At 47.2% G+C, this 16,240-nt stretch overlaps 1 protein-coding gene across 1 annotated transcript; it reads right to left on the bottom strand.

The window, feature by feature from the left end:
* Positions 1 to 802: 802 nt before the first annotated feature.
* Positions 803 to 15,973, bottom strand: prr12a (proline rich 12a). Its single transcript, XM_034861093.1, has 15 exons — positions 14,747 to 15,973; positions 12,797 to 12,954; positions 12,209 to 12,370; positions 7,240 to 11,924; positions 6,762 to 6,986; positions 5,934 to 6,621; positions 5,199 to 5,683; positions 4,762 to 4,878; positions 4,385 to 4,518; positions 3,793 to 4,247; positions 3,546 to 3,665; positions 3,014 to 3,111; positions 2,081 to 2,212; positions 1,329 to 1,424; positions 803 to 1,088 (listed from the first exon to the last, which is right to left on the bottom strand). Exons 1-15 carry the CDS (start codon positions 14,827 to 14,829, stop codon positions 954 to 956), a joined length of 7,773 nt encoding a protein of 2,590 aa, XP_034716984.1. The 5' UTR covers positions 14,830 to 15,973; the 3' UTR covers positions 803 to 953.
* Positions 15,974 to 16,240: the final 267 nt, after the last annotated feature.

The raw sequence follows: 16,240 nt of genomic DNA on the forward strand, positions 1-16,240 counted from the left end.
TGTTATTTTACACCCACTGTATTTGATACAATATTTCTGTCTCGTCATCTGTTCTTTTGTATAGAGGGAAAGACAGCTTGGATATGTGGGTTACGACTGTATACTGATCCTGTGGAAAATATTTTTTTTTTTTAAATGTTAAGGCAGCAACCCAGCGCTTGTGAGAGTTTAAGTTAAAAACCTCCTCATATAAATAATAAAAATGTGTTTATATATTATCACACAGCTGACTGGTGCTGCCCTTCACATAGCACAGGAGAGGGAGAAAGGGGGAGAGGGGGGGGGGGGGGGGGGGGGGGGGGGGGGAGAGAGAGAGAGAGAGCATTTATAAACACTTTTTATGATTCTATCCATGTTCACGCTGCTCACGGCACACGCAGTTTAAAAAGCATTCTCGCCCTCTTCCACTCTTTTCAAAAGCCAACAGCTGATGTTAGTCTTCAAAAAAATAATTTATGTAAAAACTAAGTGGTAATAGTTTCTCTTTTGAACTATTGTCTTCGTGACACAGTTTACAAGATCTCCTCCGCTGACTTGGCGGGACGGCTCCTTTTCTTTGTCCTTCCAGTTTGCGTCGCTCCCTTTTCCCCAACGGTCAAGGGTCAATCCCCTCTTGACCCCGCCAGTGACCCCTGCTCCTGTGGGGTCCCCCCCCCCCCCTTCCCACAAAGTAAGACAATTCTTTAGTCTGTGATAAACAACAAGAAAAAGAACAAAGGCCAGTGTCCGAGGTCTCATCAACAGACCCCCTTGTGTTCGTCGAGGGCCTTCAAAATTCGTCCTCAGATCTTTAAGATTCTGAGAGGGTCAGGGGGCTGTACAGCAGGATCCATTTCTTTCTGTTTTTTGTATATTCATTTTGATTAGTTTTTTTTCTTTTTTAATCCATTTGCTTCCATCCATCTTTTTTCCCCTCTCGCTCTCTCTCTCACTCTTTTTATTTTGTGGTGGACTCAGGCTTTGGTGCTGAGCGTGAGCAGCTCGATGAAGGAGCTGAAGAGAGTGTCCAGCCAGCTCTGGTTGGCCATGCACTGCTGCACCACTTCCTCTTGGCCCGGGTCCTCAGCTGCCTGCTCAATGGTGTTGGTCTGGAAAAGTAAGACGGAAACAGACAATTGTGACGCCAAAACTCAGGCCAGTGTCTTAGACTACACAGAGTCACCATGCATAGGTTTTCTGTTTAGCCTATAAAATTTGTGCTTTACAGCACGGTATATTTGAAGAGTTATATTGAGCACGTTTGTAGTGACAACTTAAACTCCAAAACTACAAATTCTTCACAAAAGATGACTTGAGCGTATACCAAATCTAGAAACATGCTTGCTCACCTCTTTCTTGCACTGTAAGAAGGTGTGGTATTTATAGTGATGCAGGGAGTGGAAGAGACTGTAAATCCGATACGTCTCCGTTGACAGTTTAAGGTCCTAGAAAAAAGATTAAGAATTTAAATATATATAAATAGAATATATAATATATAACGCTGCAGCAAATTATTATTCTCAGTTCTATGTACAAAAGAGTGAAAGAGGAAACTCGCAGCAGGTGTTAGAGGGGAAGCTGCTACCTGCTCTCAGTGATCTACCCTGCCCTTCACTGCCGGGCTTTTCACTGTAATTGTAAATTTTGCGTATGCTGCTGTGGTTTCAGTGTTACCCAAAAAATAAATAAATAAATAAATCACCTTGTTATAGGCTAAAAAAATCTCCTATTAGGATCCATAGAGGTCCCGTCAGTGTATGAATATTTGATAAATAAAATAAAATTACCTAAGGATATTCCTTAGTGGAGGCCATTGTTTTTTTTAAGATTTTTTGTTTGTTTTTCCCTTTATTAGATAGACAGACAGTGGACAGACATGAAAGGGGGAGAGAGATGGGGGATGACACGCAGCAAAGGGCCGGATTTGAACTCAGGTCGCTGCAGGACTCATGCCAACATGGGGCAAGCGCACTAACGGAGTGAGCTATAGACCACTCCAGTGGAGGCCTATTTTTGACCACAACAGTTTCTTTAAATACACTGAATTACCCTTTAAGGATTTACAGACACTCCTACCCCTCAAAAAACTCGTAACACCTACCTGTGGTTTCGGCAGGGACTTTTTGACTCTGTTGAGGGTCTTGCGGTTGTAAGCATCCCCGCTTAGCCGCACCCTCACCGCTCCTGAGTCCAAGGGGTCTACAATGATCTGGGGGTAAGCATGCAGGATCTCCTGTCAGGGGAGAGACAAGAAAAGGTCAGAGACTGACACTGGAAGACAGACAACAAGACATCTTAAGAGATTTTTGTACTTGAGATTTTTCAAATGAGATGAAATGAAGAAATAAAAATAAAAATAAATAAAAAAGCAGCTGAGAAAAGCAGCTGAGGGCCTTCTCATGCCCACCGCGCAGCGTGGCGCAAAGCCCGACGCAGGTGTCTGTTATTTTAAGACCGACGCAGTTGATTTCCCGTCCTGCGCCCGTCATTTATATATAAAAATATGAAAGTGCAAATCCGTCAGCAAAATAGCATTGCCAAGGTACTAACACTCCTTGTTTAAAAAAAAAAAAATATATATATATATATAGGAGATGACACTTACTGGTTTATTGTATGTTACGCACAAAACACACCTATGAATGAATTAAGACACCAAGTACAACTCTTTTGAACCATGCAACCTTTTTTCCCACTGCCAAACTAGCAAAAGTGGATTTGGACACGTCCTAAACGCACCAGCGCCACGCACTTCTCGCCGTGTGCTTAGATAGTTAAAATAGGGCCCTGATTCTCACTCCTGAGAAGCTGGTGACAGACGTTTTTTTAAGACAAGTGACTCTAATTCATTATTATTTTATTATTGTAAATTAACTTTCTGTTAACTTACCAATTGCTCTACTGCTTGTTTCCACACCCAAACCACCATGACATTATTTCAGTCACAAATGTCAACAAAATTTAAAAGCGAGAGAGAGCGCGTGAGAGAGAGAGAGAGAGAGAGAGAGAGAGAGAGAGAAGCAGGACAGATTACCTGGTGCTGAGAGCTCATGCTGACTCTCCTCAACAGCCTCCTCTTCTGCTCGTTGATGATGCTGTCAATCTTCCTCATCGGTGGGAGGTACAGCTCATCTGGTGGGCAATCAGGATGACATTAGTTTCATTAGTCATCATTCATGTAGCTGCAAATCTAAATCTAAATACCAAAGGTGGATTCATGAGCATTCCCGGGACTTTCCTTCATCCTGCCACACCTTGTGTATTTGCATTACCAAAAACCACCATCTTAGTTTCGTAAAATCAGTTTGTCCCCCTGGATGGCTTCAATTAAATCTTGGCAGCTGCTCCTTGTCAATGGTGACATTTATTCAACCTGCCCACACTGCACACGGTTAATTGAAGTAACTAGAAGAAATTTCCTTTGTTTTATCTAATCCCTAGAAAATTGAATGAGCTTCTCACTCGATATCTATGTCCTCCACGTCAGTAGTTTCTTTTCTTTTTTTTTTTTAAAAAGGAGGCTTTAATTGTAAACATGCTGAGGAGGCAGTGTGTGCGGTTCTCACCGTCGGTGTCCTCCAGGGCTTGGATCATGTCAGGGTCCAGGGCTGTACTGACCAGCATCTCCACGTAGCTCCTGAACATCTCCCTCATGGCACGGTTGTTAACCCCGCCTTTCACTGGCACTGAGCAGACGGCACAAAGAGTTTAAACCAACCTTCTACCATGGTACGCAACGTAAAAAATACTGCTTTGTAACTCCATTAACATGACTTCTAATGGCACAATGGGAGCACAAAGTACCAATCTTACTTTCATTCTCACTAGCTGCCTCCTCCGATGAGTCTGAGTCCGATGATGAAGGGATTTCCTTCAGCCACTTCTTCCTCTTCTTGGGCGGTGGCTCTGCCTTCACTTTGGCTGGCTTAGACTTGGGTGGGCGCTCAGCCTTCTCCTTCTCTTTCCTCTCCACCGCCTTCTTCTCCTCCTTTGCTCTACCTCGCTCTGCTGCTGCGCTACGTTTCTCCACCTTGTCCTGCTGCGGCTGTACTCGCTTCTCCCTCTCCTTCTCAGACTCCCTCTCTTTCTCCTTTGTTTTGGGCACAGCAGCTGGAACTTCCTTCTTCTCCCGTGGTTCTTTTGTTGTTGTGGTTCTTGTTTTCTCCCTCTGTTCGCGCTGGACTGGCGGAGCCACTCTCTCCTCTTTCTCTACTTTTGGGGGCACCTGGGTGGCGGGAGGGGAAGCCATTCTGGGGAGGGGCTGGCGTCTGTGATATACAAAGAAAGGCACAGAATGAAGGTGTGTGTGTGTGTGTGTGTGTGTGTATATATATATATATATATATATATATATATATATATATATATATATATGTGATTTTCGTTTTATAGAAAATATTGGTACCTTAGAGCAGGTGTGGCTCTGCGCCAAGGTCTCCGAGAGCAGACTCGGACATAGTCCTTCTTGTTGACATTCTCCAGAAACTTGACATAGATTCGCTGGTACCGCCTCTTGGCATCTCCGAAGTAGCCAAGATACTGTGCCAGAAACAGAATTAATTACACACTAGCACAACTTTCAGTGTCAATAACATGACTGATGACACAGTGACAATATGGTGTGTGAGAATCTATCTATAAACATACATTTCCGCTTACAATATAGCAACCTACATTATACTACAGTATTTTCATTTTATAGTAGGATGTAGCTGGGACTGTGAAAAGTGTCGACTGTTTGCAGATGTGGTTAGATGACTGAGGGCTTGTGGGGGAACTCACGTTGCTTGTGGCGCAGAACTGTCTCTGTCCATCTTTGATCTCTGGGCTGAACTTCTGCAGCAGGGCTTTCTGCACCCTCCAGATAGGTGGAGGCTCACGGCCCGTCTGCAGGGCCAGCTGTGCACAAACACACAGTTACGTACAAAAGGTCAGCTAATGTTAGCAGCTAATGTAGTATTCAACTTTCAAGTTATTTTACTCATTGAAGAGATTTTCCTAATGTCTTTTTCCTTGTCTTTAACAATTTTTTAAATTCCCCTATTCTCTGCCTGTACTCACACCTACGTATCAGCGTAACCATTTTATTAGTTCGAACACCTGATTCAGTTTTCTTTCCCCTTTACTAGAAAGCATGCAACTTTTTTCTATTTTTGGAAAATAAAGTACTTTCTGATTCAGTAACTGTCAATAACAGAAGTCACATTTCCTGCAAATACCTTGAGAGTTTGAATGTCTTCCACCCGTACCACAAACTCGTCCCTTTCTCTAAAGATGCCCTCGCCTCCACTCTCGCTCTCATCCTCCTCACTTTCTCCAGCGATGGCAGCATCTTCTTGCTTCTGGGCAAGGTGCAATGAGGTGATTTTAGGAGCGGGGGGCTCTTCGGGAGAGGCGGGGGACTCTGGAGATGGCATGGGAGACTCCTTGTGAACTGAAGATGGAGGAGGGGAAGTTGGAGGAGGCGGAGTGGCAGGCTGAGGGAGAGTGGCGGATGGGGGAGGTGGCGGAGAGGGAGATGTGGGAGCGACGGGGCTTGGAGGCTGGGAATTCTCCTGTTGTTCCTCTGGTGGAGGCAGGGGTGAGGGGAATGAGAGGGGAGGGAGGGGGGAGTGAGAAGGAGAGGAGGATGAGGCGGGAGACGGAGGGACAGAGGGAGGTTCAGGTTCAGGTTCAGGCTCTGGAGGAATCTCAGGAAGGGGCGCTGGACGGAAAGAAGGGCAAGATCGAGGTTAAGGTCAAGTTGACATATCAACATACCACAATGTTACAGCCACACAAATTTATTTAGATTAATGTTTTAACAAATACATAATAAGGAAAAACAAAAAAACAGCAATAGTTCAGTCTGAGGGAGAAATTATTAATTTTCTTAAGCGGAGCTGTAGAAGAAAAAAAAAAAATAATGTGCAAGAAAATATGACCTGAGAGGAATAAAAAGCTCTCAGCCTTACCATCAAGATTGGGAGTACCCAGGGTTTCCAGCTGTGGCTCTCTCTCCTCTGTCATGTCACTCTCTTCATCTCCTCCTATGCTCCTCTCCTCCTCATTCTCCTCCTCTTTGTTCTCATCCATGTCTCTATCTTCTGGCTGGAGGACATCAGGTTCACTGGATTGGGACAGAACGAGAGGCGTATGCATGGTAGGCTGCGGGCTAAGCGTGGGGGGCTGCAGTGTGGGCGTAAGTGGGGACTGGGTAGCCTGAGGCTGGGGAGGGGAAGGCGGTAGCGGGGTTTGGATGTTAGAGGTTAGCTGAGGAGTGTCATACAGAGCAGAAATGGCGGAGGAGATGCTCTTCTGGAGGTCCTGGTTCTTTCCAACGGAGTCCTCCTCATCAGAAGAGAACGAAGGCAAGGTCTCCAGGTTCCTCTTCAGCTCATCTTCCAAGCGCTTGGGGCTGGGACAGTTGCCCAGAGCCAGACCCCCATTCCCTTCGCTGTCCCCGAATGGAGGTGGCGGTGGGGGTGGAGGAGGTGCGGGAGACAGTGGGCGTAAACCTCCTGATTTACAGGGTGAGGTCTCACCGTTGTCAGGTTCCATTCCTGGTGAGATGTCCAAGCCTGGAGGTCTCTTCCCTGTCTTGAGGAAGTCTAAGAATGATGCGACAAAGCCGGCCTTGGACTCAGAGTCCTTCTCATCGCCCTAGAAGTAAAAACAAAAGAGACTTACCACCACTAAAGTAGTGAATTCAACAATTAAAATGCAATAAACTTGAATATAATCAGTAAAAAATTCAACTTGATGCAACTTTATAATACTAATAATAATAATGTAGCTCTTACCCTTTCCTCCATCCCCTCGTCATCCACTCCTTCACCCATCATCTGGTTTTTCTGCTTGTTCTTGTCCTGTCTGTTGCCTTCAGCGCTGCAGGGGGGTCCAGGACTTAAACCAAGTGAGGGAGCGGAGCCAACTGAGCCGTCTGACAACGCAGGGTCCGTGCCAGACAAGGAGTCCGTCCTCAGCAAGGCATCGGACGAGGACAGGGTACCAATTGGTAGCTTGATCTAAAATGAATGAAAGGAAGAAAAACGTAAGATTTACACACAAAAAATTAGGAAACCAGGAGGGGAAGTTAATTTCAAATATTAACTCCTTTCCACCACACAAGCAGATCTACTAATTCAAAGAAAGTACTCATATGTAAACCTCTTGCTGTATCTGTGTTTTTGCGAAGGATACCTAAGGAACAAGGTCAAGCTTGAATAACTAGCATTTCTTGTGCATAAATAACCATTTCCTAGACTGAATGTCACTGACCTTTAAAGGAGGAATTGGCTCGTGTAGCTGCTGTTGGGGCTGGTGATGGAGCTGCTGTGGCTGCTGCTGATGGAGGTGATGGTGTTGCATCGGATCCTGCTCCTTCCCGCTAATTTCCATGTACATATCCTCCCTTCTTTGTCCTCTCCCTCGGCTTCCACGGCCCCTACCCCTACCTCGTCCCTCCACACTAAATCCCGCTCCTGTTGGTGTTCCACCCATCTCTCCCATCATCCCTCGTGGAGTGTAGGGCTCAGGCATCGGGCGAATGCGAGGCCTGCCTCTTGGCCTAGGGGGACCGTCTCTCTTGGGTCTAGTGGGCTTTCGGCCCCTCTTCTTGGGTCCATCCTGAGGCAGAAGCGAGTGTGAACCCATAGCGGAGTACCCAGAGGAGTGGTAAAAGTCAATGTCACTCATTAGAGGGCTGAGAGAGCCACTTCCTCCTCCTCCCTTTCTGCAGCTTGACACCAAGTCTGGCAATAGGTCCGGGAGCCTCCGGCTGTTCAACCGGATGTCGGCTGGCTGGTCAGCTTTATCCTCATCATCTTCAAACTCATATTCTTGAGCATAACTTTTTTTAGGAAGTGTGTTGGGGTCCCGGCGCTCCTTTAACAGGTGGAAAGAGCTGGACTTGAGAAGTTTCTTGGGACGTGATGAGCAGAAAATGGGAGATTGGAGGCCTCCAGAACCAGCTCCTTGGTTATTTCCTCCAGGCCCAGAAGACAGTTTAGCTCCAGAGTTGTTGGGAGCAGCGGTATTGGAGCCCATGCCCATAGCTGGGGCCTGGGACTGAATCAATCCTAGCTGTTCCGTGTTCACAGTGGATGGGAGCTCATGGGTCTTAAGGGAGTCTAGGTCCAGAGTCATGGTGTTGTTGTTGGGTTCTTCCAGACCATGACAGTAAGGTTCATAACCTTGATCTCCACCATGGTGACCCATTATGTCATAGCTAGCTCCACTACTTCCCCCGGCTCCACCTCCACCCTGTCCACCTTTCATGGAATCCATTCCCTCTTGCCCAGTGTGGCTTTCATTCATCTCTTCCTGTCCTGGTCCTGCACCTCCAGCACAGCTTGACTTGTAGTCCTCTGCACAAAACATGTCTTCCATTCCTGGAAAAAAAGAGCGGTCCTCATCCTGAAGAAGTGAGTCCGGAAAGCAGATAGAAGTTAGGGGTACAAAGCGGTTACTTTGTTGATTCTGCTCGGCTTTCTCCACTGGACTGACTGTGTCAAACTGGTGCTGCTCGGAGCGCTGTTGGTCCAGCTGGTTCTGCTGAGGGGTGAGCTGTGATGAGAGTGGCTGCTGGGGGTCAGGCTGAGGCTGGGAGTGGCTTGAGGCAGATGGTGGGGGTATGTGGTGAGGGTGTGGGGGCTGCTGAGAGTGCGGGTGGTGAGAGTGGGTTTGTTGGTGTTGAGAGCTGGGATGCTGCTGTTGCGGGTGGTGCTGTGAAAGGTGGTGCATGTGAGGCGGGGTGGATAAGCCGATATCGGGCTCCGAGAGGAAGGAGTGGAGCTCAGAGGCTGAGTGTTGCTGTGAGTGATGGTGGGATGGGTGCTGCCTCTGCTGCTGCTGCTGCTCCTGCTGCTGCTGCTGTCTGTGGCGCTCACTGCTACCTCCACTCCTTCCCCCGCTGCCTGCTCCACCACGTCTGTCCTCTGCAACAGCTACATCTGTGTTGGAGGTCTGGGAAAGGGAGCGCTCCAGCATGTCCAGAGAAGACACCACTGACCGTTGTTTAACCTGACTCTGCTCATGCTGATGTGGAGGGGGCCCATGGTTGTAGTGAGCCGCTGCCACCTCCAAAGCCTGGGACTGGAGTTGAAGCTGGAGCTGGGTGGTTTGGGACTGAGACTGAGCCTGGTGTTTACTCGAGCCAAGTGTCCCACCACTTTCCATTACAGCTTGCTGTTGGCTAATAGAGTGCTGCTGCTGTTGGGGATGAGATTCTATTTTATGGTGCTGTTGATGTTGTGGGTGGGAGTCCATTTTTGGGTGTTGCTGATGTTGCCGATGAGAGTCCATCTTGTGGTGCTGTTGTTGATGCTGTTGGTGAGAGTCCATCTTGTGGTGCTGTTGATGTGGCTCAAGTTTGTTGCGGGTGGTGTGGGACAGCACTGACTGTAGCAGATGTGGCGGCTGACGAGATTGATCAGTGGGAGAGTCCATGAGGGAGGCAGCAGCTTGAGACTGGGAATGCTGTTGCTGGACTTCCGGTGTTTTCCGAGGATAAGGGATTTCAGCGCGCTCCTGTGGCTTCTTTTGGAGCTCCATTTGAGTGTGGGACGTTATCTGTGAGTGTGAGGACACATGCTGACCATGTGAGGAGTGTTGGGGAGCAAGGGAGTGCTGACTGTACGGGTCACCCCGCCCATAGTGGACAACCGAGCCTAGGTTGTCATGGTGATGCAGATGGGAGTGCACTTGTTCAGCGCTGCCCCTTCCTCCACTGCCCCTGCTGCTTCCAACAGACCTTTCATTCCTTTGCTGCTGCTGTTGTTGTTGTTGTTGTTGTTGTTGTTGTTGTTGATGATGGTGTTGTTGTTGCTGTTGCTGTTGTTGTTGTTGATGTTGCTTCTTTAGTGACATCTCTAGCTGGTTTTCCAGCCCTGATATGGACGCTCCAGATCCTGCATTACCAGTAGTCGTGGCACTGTGGGTACGTATGACACTCTGGGGGTGGTACCTCTCCTCAGAGCTCTTATCCATGTCATAACTCAGTCCTTTGCCTGAATCAGTGGTTGGGGGCCCTGATTGGGGCTGAGGCTGTGTTTGTTGGGATGTCTGTTGGGGTTGTTGTTGAGAATGGTGATGAGCAGCCTGAGGAGCCGGACTCGCTTGTGCCTGCAGCAGGTGCTGGATCAAGAACTCGTCGTCGTCATCTACTTCCTCTTGAGATCTCTGAGAACCCACTCCTAGCATGGAAGGGTCCTTTGTTTTGGAAGAGGTGGAATGATAGGACTGAGGCTGGGAGCTGGGGCCTCTAGTGTCAGGGTAACCCTGTGGAGAGGCTAAGAAGGTGGGGGAGAGAACTGAAGAAATATATTTATTAGAGCCTGGACCTCCTGGAGATTGTGTGGGGCAGCTGGGCGCTGGGGAATGCAACCCTGGGCGGATGATGCCTGAGTTGCCTGATGGAGAGGGGCTAGAGTCTGGAATATGATAAGACCCTCCACCACTACCACCTCCACCTCTCTCATTCGTCATGCTATTTCCCCCTCCTCCTCCTGACCCAGAGTTCCCATTTCCTGTGCCGCTACTGCTTCCTCCCCCAGATGCTCCACTGCCCGATGAACCACTTGACCTTAAAAGGGCAGGAGAGTGACCTGGGGCTCCGTAGCCTAATGATGGGCTTCCAGCTCCACCCAGAGAGGATGGAAGGGATCCATAAGCAGAGTCAGCTCCATATATATCAGTGGGGTATGACTGGCTTCGACCTCCTAAACTCCCATAGCCTTTTCCACCTGTACCTGAGCTCAGGTCTTGGGCTTGTGGTGAACTGAAGCCTCCGTAGGACTGACCCAAGTGGGAAGTAGGGGGCTGATTAGGGGAATATGATTGTGTCTGTTGTTGGGGTGGGGTCTGACCGGTAAGAGCAGAGTTGGGGGTCTTCACTGGGGGCACAGGTGAACCATAGCCTGAGAGGCAAGATTTGGAAAGCGACTGGGGGGCTGAAGTGGAGGTGGCAGGGGGCTGCTGTGGGGCTGGGGGAGGAGGAGCTGGCTGAGGGGGGGGCTGCTGCCTGGAAGGGGCCGCGCTGGAGCTGGAGGTGGGGATTGAGTTGGAAGGATGAGCCCCAGAGGTTGCAGAAGAAGATGAGGACGAAGAGGAGGTAGAGGAGGCAGAAGGGGGTGTGTGGGGAGTTCTTGAGGATGACGCTGAACTGGCAGAAGAATAGCCACTGCTGGAGCTGCTTTTGGTACCTTTCCCAGCTGTGGAAGAAGACGAGGAGGAGGAGGAATAGGGAGGCTGGATGATTGGCCGATACTGCTCAGTCCGAGAGGTTGGCTTATGGTCAGATGAAGGGCTCTGGTCACCCAGTGGGCTGCAGGAAAGGCCAGCATGCCTGTGGTGGGTGGCAATCTGCTGGTACCCCGCCCCTCCACAGCTGAGGTAGTGCTGAAGGGAGTGGGCAGCAGAGGATGAGAGCTGTGACTGAGCTGGCGTGGGCCGCTGGTAGTGCTTGATAACGCTGTCCTGCCGGGGAACAGCCCGTTCCTGAGCCGAATTGGACTGGGACTGAGCCTGGGGCTGGGCTGAGGAAAAAACTGATGCATTGTACAGCTGGGACGACTGGTCCTGGAGCTGTGATGACAGCAGGTTGAACTGGTGTGACTGCAGGTGCCTGGCAGAGGACGCCTGGGCTGATGTGGCACTCGTTGGATCCTGGCTGCCCCTATAGGCAGCTGCTGCAGCACCCTGCGAGGACAGGAGTCTATCAAAACCCAGGCTAGACTGGGAAGGGGCCTTGATGTGTAGTAGGGGGTCATGTGGGGAGAGCAGGCCATTGGATGTGGGACTAAACGTTGGCGTGTCCTGGAGGGAAAGGGAGGCTGTAGGGAAAGAGCGGCTGGAGAAGGATGCTGGATGCTGATAGGCTGAAAGAGCTGAGGAGGAGGGGAAGGAGCCAGAGCCAGGGAGGGCCCCGGAGATGAATAGTTCAGGAGGAGCAGGTGTGTGCATTGCTGTTAAAAAAGGGAAGACATATTGGAAAATTACTCAGTATCTATAAAGCTATCATTTAAAATTATGAAATAATGAATGCAAGAAAGAGTATTTTTAAAGTATTCCAGAGTAAGACTATTGACAAGTACAGGGGAATAAAGCTTAAATTGTACCTTAAAATGCTTATATAGCAACATTGACAGAATAATAATGCAGCTAACATTAGGAGGTTCTTCAAATGTCATATTGACTGTGGGGCCTTTTTGAATGTCAACACATGAGGACAGATCTAACACAGCCCCACCTGTCTGCCAGGATGGCGTGCGGAACTGGGAAAGAAGGGAGGAAGCCGAGGGCGGAGGCTGGGGACCCCGAGATTCCAGGGCCGAGATCAAATTCATGACGGAGGCATCGGGGGCAGAGGGGCTGGCATGGTGCAGGCCAGTGTCAAAGAGCCCTGACAAACCTTTTGGATGGAACGATAGAACCATGAAAATTGATTAATTGATAAAGAATGCAAATATCAAGAGCTAATTGCAGAGGTGCAGATGAAATCATAACATGTAGTCAATAAAAAATAATCTAATCTAGATTTATCAAAGTTTATTTGGCGAGACCGCTGTCAAACGTGCAAAGAATTTAAATCACAACTGCAGTAGTTGCTAGTGTAACTATAAGTACATCCACGTCTGTTGCTGAAAAAAACCCAACTTTAAATATCATTAAACTGTATGAGAATGAAAGGGCTGTAACATCTTGGGCTTCTACTCAGATGAGCTATAATGTGCACATTTTTCAATGACAATCTACCAGGACCTGCATGGGGAGACATAATAATTCATTTCTGGGGCCCCTTATGGTGGTGACATGGAAGGTATGACATTTATCTCACCCAAACTCCGTCCAGCTGCTCCCCAAGCCCCGCCTTGGCCAGAGCTCCCTGGGTGGTGATTGGTGGCATAGCCCTGCAGAGGGTGAGGGGTGGCGTAGGCTTGTCGGTGAAGGAGCTCAGACTCAGGGTGGGATGATCTGGAACTCCCATATACAAGACTATGGAGAAAGGGGAGTTGTTAATTATGAAGTGTCATTAATTTCAGAGCCCGTTTACATGAACTTAAGATGTTCCCAAAATGTGACCCTTGAGAAAAAAAAAAAATTGTCTGGGCTTGGGTCATTTTTAAAATACACAAAATCATGCAAGCAAAATGATCTTCAATTAAAATGCACACATCAGATATAAACAAGGCTGTTAATTTGTTTGGTCTCCATATTGTATCTTCTCAACAGTAGTTTACATGTAAAAAAGGAGAGTGATCTTTATTTGAAGATAATGGTTTCAATCAATATTCAAGCAGAATTACAAACTTGAGCATTACACCAAAGTGTACTAGAGTAGATGCAAATCTGTCAAACCAGCAGTTTGTCATGCAAAAATCACGGGTTAGTTCATTTGCAATTTTAAATGGACCCACAAAACTAAAACATTACATAATTTATAAATTTACAAAACTACATATGCTTTTTATTCAAATCTGAGGATTTGCCAGTTGCAGAAATTATCTTTACAAAAGATAGATGAAATGCGTGGCTGCCTAGCTGGCCAGATAACATGCTAGCATTTCTGCTGCTGCTGCTAGCACCGCCTAGCAGCAATGCAAAGCAGCTATGGTAGAAATGCAGAGACTAGGCCCAAACGGCAAGGCCAGTCTTTTAAGTGTAAAAAGTCCATGGGTAATCAATGTGCAGATATAGGTAAAGTTAAAATACATTTTTTCCCCCCCAATATCTACCAACGACGAACGATTAATTTGTCTGCAATCATTGATTATGTTGATGTAGCCAACAGCTGGATGGTGCAAGTCGACGCGAATGCATGCTAAGCTGCATGCAAACACCAGCAACTAGCCAGGTTTGGTTAGCCAAATATCACTTCCAAGAAGAGCATGGTGGCTTTCGACTCTGATAAAGCAGCTAACTACGGGTCAAAATATTTCAAATATGGTCAGCTAAATATGCAATGATGCTTGCGAGCACAGGCCTCAACTGCCTTCCATAAAACATAACGCTAGCTTGCAGGCTAACGCAAAGCTAAAAAAGAGCCAGAGCATTCTTGCTCATTCCAGACAATTTTCATCATCTTATAATTTCACCCTGGCCTTTTTTTTTTAGACAAACAGCTAAATGCAAGTTTAATGCAGTGGGAATATTCAGTTTATAGCAATATGCAAATTAGCATAAACCATCCAAAACCCATAACCAATTACCTAGATTACGATTGGGCAAAATGCATTAGCAACCTCAATTTTATTTGAGTATGGCACCACCTCCACTAAAATATTTGTATTTCCGGTTTTCTTTCAAATGTAAAACATGTTTCATTAAATATATCTTCCCGGTTTATATGCATTGGTTCTTCTTGTTGATGTCTGTCAGGGGGTTTGCTGTGTTTGCACTCTTCGCAGTTACTATAAATCCAATGATTGTATCTACCAGGGTCTGTGTCCAGGCCTGCACACAAGGAACAATAATTCCTATGGATGCTCCAGACATACCCCCACCTCCACCCCGCCAGGTCCACCTAAAACCCACGTCTGTCAATCACATTCAATTCATATCCCCAACCTTTCCTTCCTCCACCCCGCCCACCCCCACGACACGCACACTGCTCTATTCCTGTTTATAATATTATTACTATGCAACTGTTTGGGTGACAATGCACTGCACATAATGGCAAGGCATGGCACTATATATGAACCCAATGGCGACAATTTGTTTACATGGGCCATACCGTGTCCTGCAAAGTACCAATGATGCATGCACATTGTCTGAATCCAATGCATACCTTGCTTTTGCCGATCTCTCGTAACTCCATCCTGCTCCTGCGCCCAAATCACCAAATCCTGTTCCCGGGTAATTTCTATCCATTTATGTGGTGTTTAATGTGTGCGATGAAGACGAAAGAGAACGTCGCAGAGCAGATTACGGAAAAAAAATCCAGTCTTTCCCGGTCTCGGTTTCAGGCTATTTTCCCCGGTTTCATAAGCAAGTCCTCAGGAGTGGAAAACAGCATATTGAAAGAGAAATGGAGGGGAGGAGGAGAAAGCTGGATGAAAAAAGAGGGGGGTCTACGGGGTTATAATCCAACCACCTCCAAAAAAAAGCCAGTCTTTCTCGCCTTTCACATTTATCATTTCCACGAATGCAGATTTAGTCCAAAATCAGTTATGGTCATGATGAAGATGCCGCGGATTTGGCCATTAGTGGACGAATTGCTGATAAACATTTGATTTGAATGCGTCCTTTTTCACCGTCTCTCCTCCCCTTTCTTTGGGCTAGTCTTTGCTACGATGCTAGCACCAGAAAAGATTGCAATCGACGGGCCACGTTGGTAGCAATCACTCCCCATTGACGAGCATAGAAATCCCAATTTCAAAATCGTTTTTTCCTTTCAATACAAATCGTTCCCACCCCCTCCTGAGCAGAGCTATGGGCTAGCAGCAGATGCTAGCTGTCAGTAACGACGCATCAAAATAAAACAGGGCTGCCTTTATTTCCCTAAATGCTCGCTCCTCTGATTTCTGCTTTCTTTGGCCGTTCAAGTAAAAGCGACGACGAGTTTGCTCGAACCGGTCGAAATACAACCAGAGTACGAAAAAAACATAAATACCGAACGAGGAAGTGTGAAGAAAACAGGCCTCGTTTTAATATTTTTTACTCATTTTCCTTCGGAGACGCCATTTTTGAAGGCGACTGGCCGCTGTCCGTCCTCCCTCTCCCCCTCTCTGTCTCACCGCTGAGACTCACTCTGTGTCTGCGGTGACCTCCATTCACCGGCCCTCAGATTGCCGACCAGTGCTGCATGCTTTTCAGATTTTCATCTTCTTTAGAGGCAAATTATTATTTTAAACTACATTTTACACGATCTAAAATGCTGTATGTACTGAACGCCGCGTTCGGCTGAGACGCATTCGAGTACAAAAATATTTCCAGTGATAACCAGATTTAAAAAGGCCTTCAGCAGTCGCTTTGCAAATTCACATCCGAATTGTGCAGCCTGTTTGAGAGACAGTGGCACTTCCTGCCTCCAGCCAGATGCTTAATTATGCTGCAGTTTGTCTCTAATCAGTGGCATGCAAATAAGGGGTATTATACCCCTTACACAGGCACACATTCCTTAAGATAGCAATATCTATTTTAGGCGTTTTATTTGTTAATTTTATAATTTTGAAAACCTCTCTGCCAGACCTGTGCACTTCATTTGTACACCAGCAGATGGCACACTTGGGTTTATGGTTATTATAAAGGAGAAGGAATTACTGGGAGCTGACAGAAATGC

Source organism: Etheostoma cragini, chromosome 21, assembly GCF_013103735.1.
Source record: "Etheostoma cragini isolate CJK2018 chromosome 21, CSU_Ecrag_1.0, whole genome shotgun sequence".
NCBI classification, from domain to species: Eukaryota; Metazoa; Chordata; class Actinopteri; order Perciformes; family Percidae; genus Etheostoma; species Etheostoma cragini.

What these genes read in the sequence shown, in the direction of transcription:
- prr12a (XM_034861093.1), bottom strand. Translation starts at nt 14,829, where the DNA reads ATGGATAGAAATTACCCGGGAACAGGATTTGGTGATTTGGGCGCAGGA. An exon ending in CACGCCATCCTGGCAGACAG is followed by an intron (nt 11,925 to 12,208) that starts GTGGGGCTGTGT and finishes CTTTTTTAACAG; the next exon opens with CAATGCACACACCTGCTCCT. An exon ending in ACGAGGGGATGGAGGAAAGG is followed by an intron (nt 6,622 to 6,761) that starts GTAAGAGCTACA and finishes TTTTACTTCTAG; the next exon opens with GGCGATGAGAAGGACTCTGA.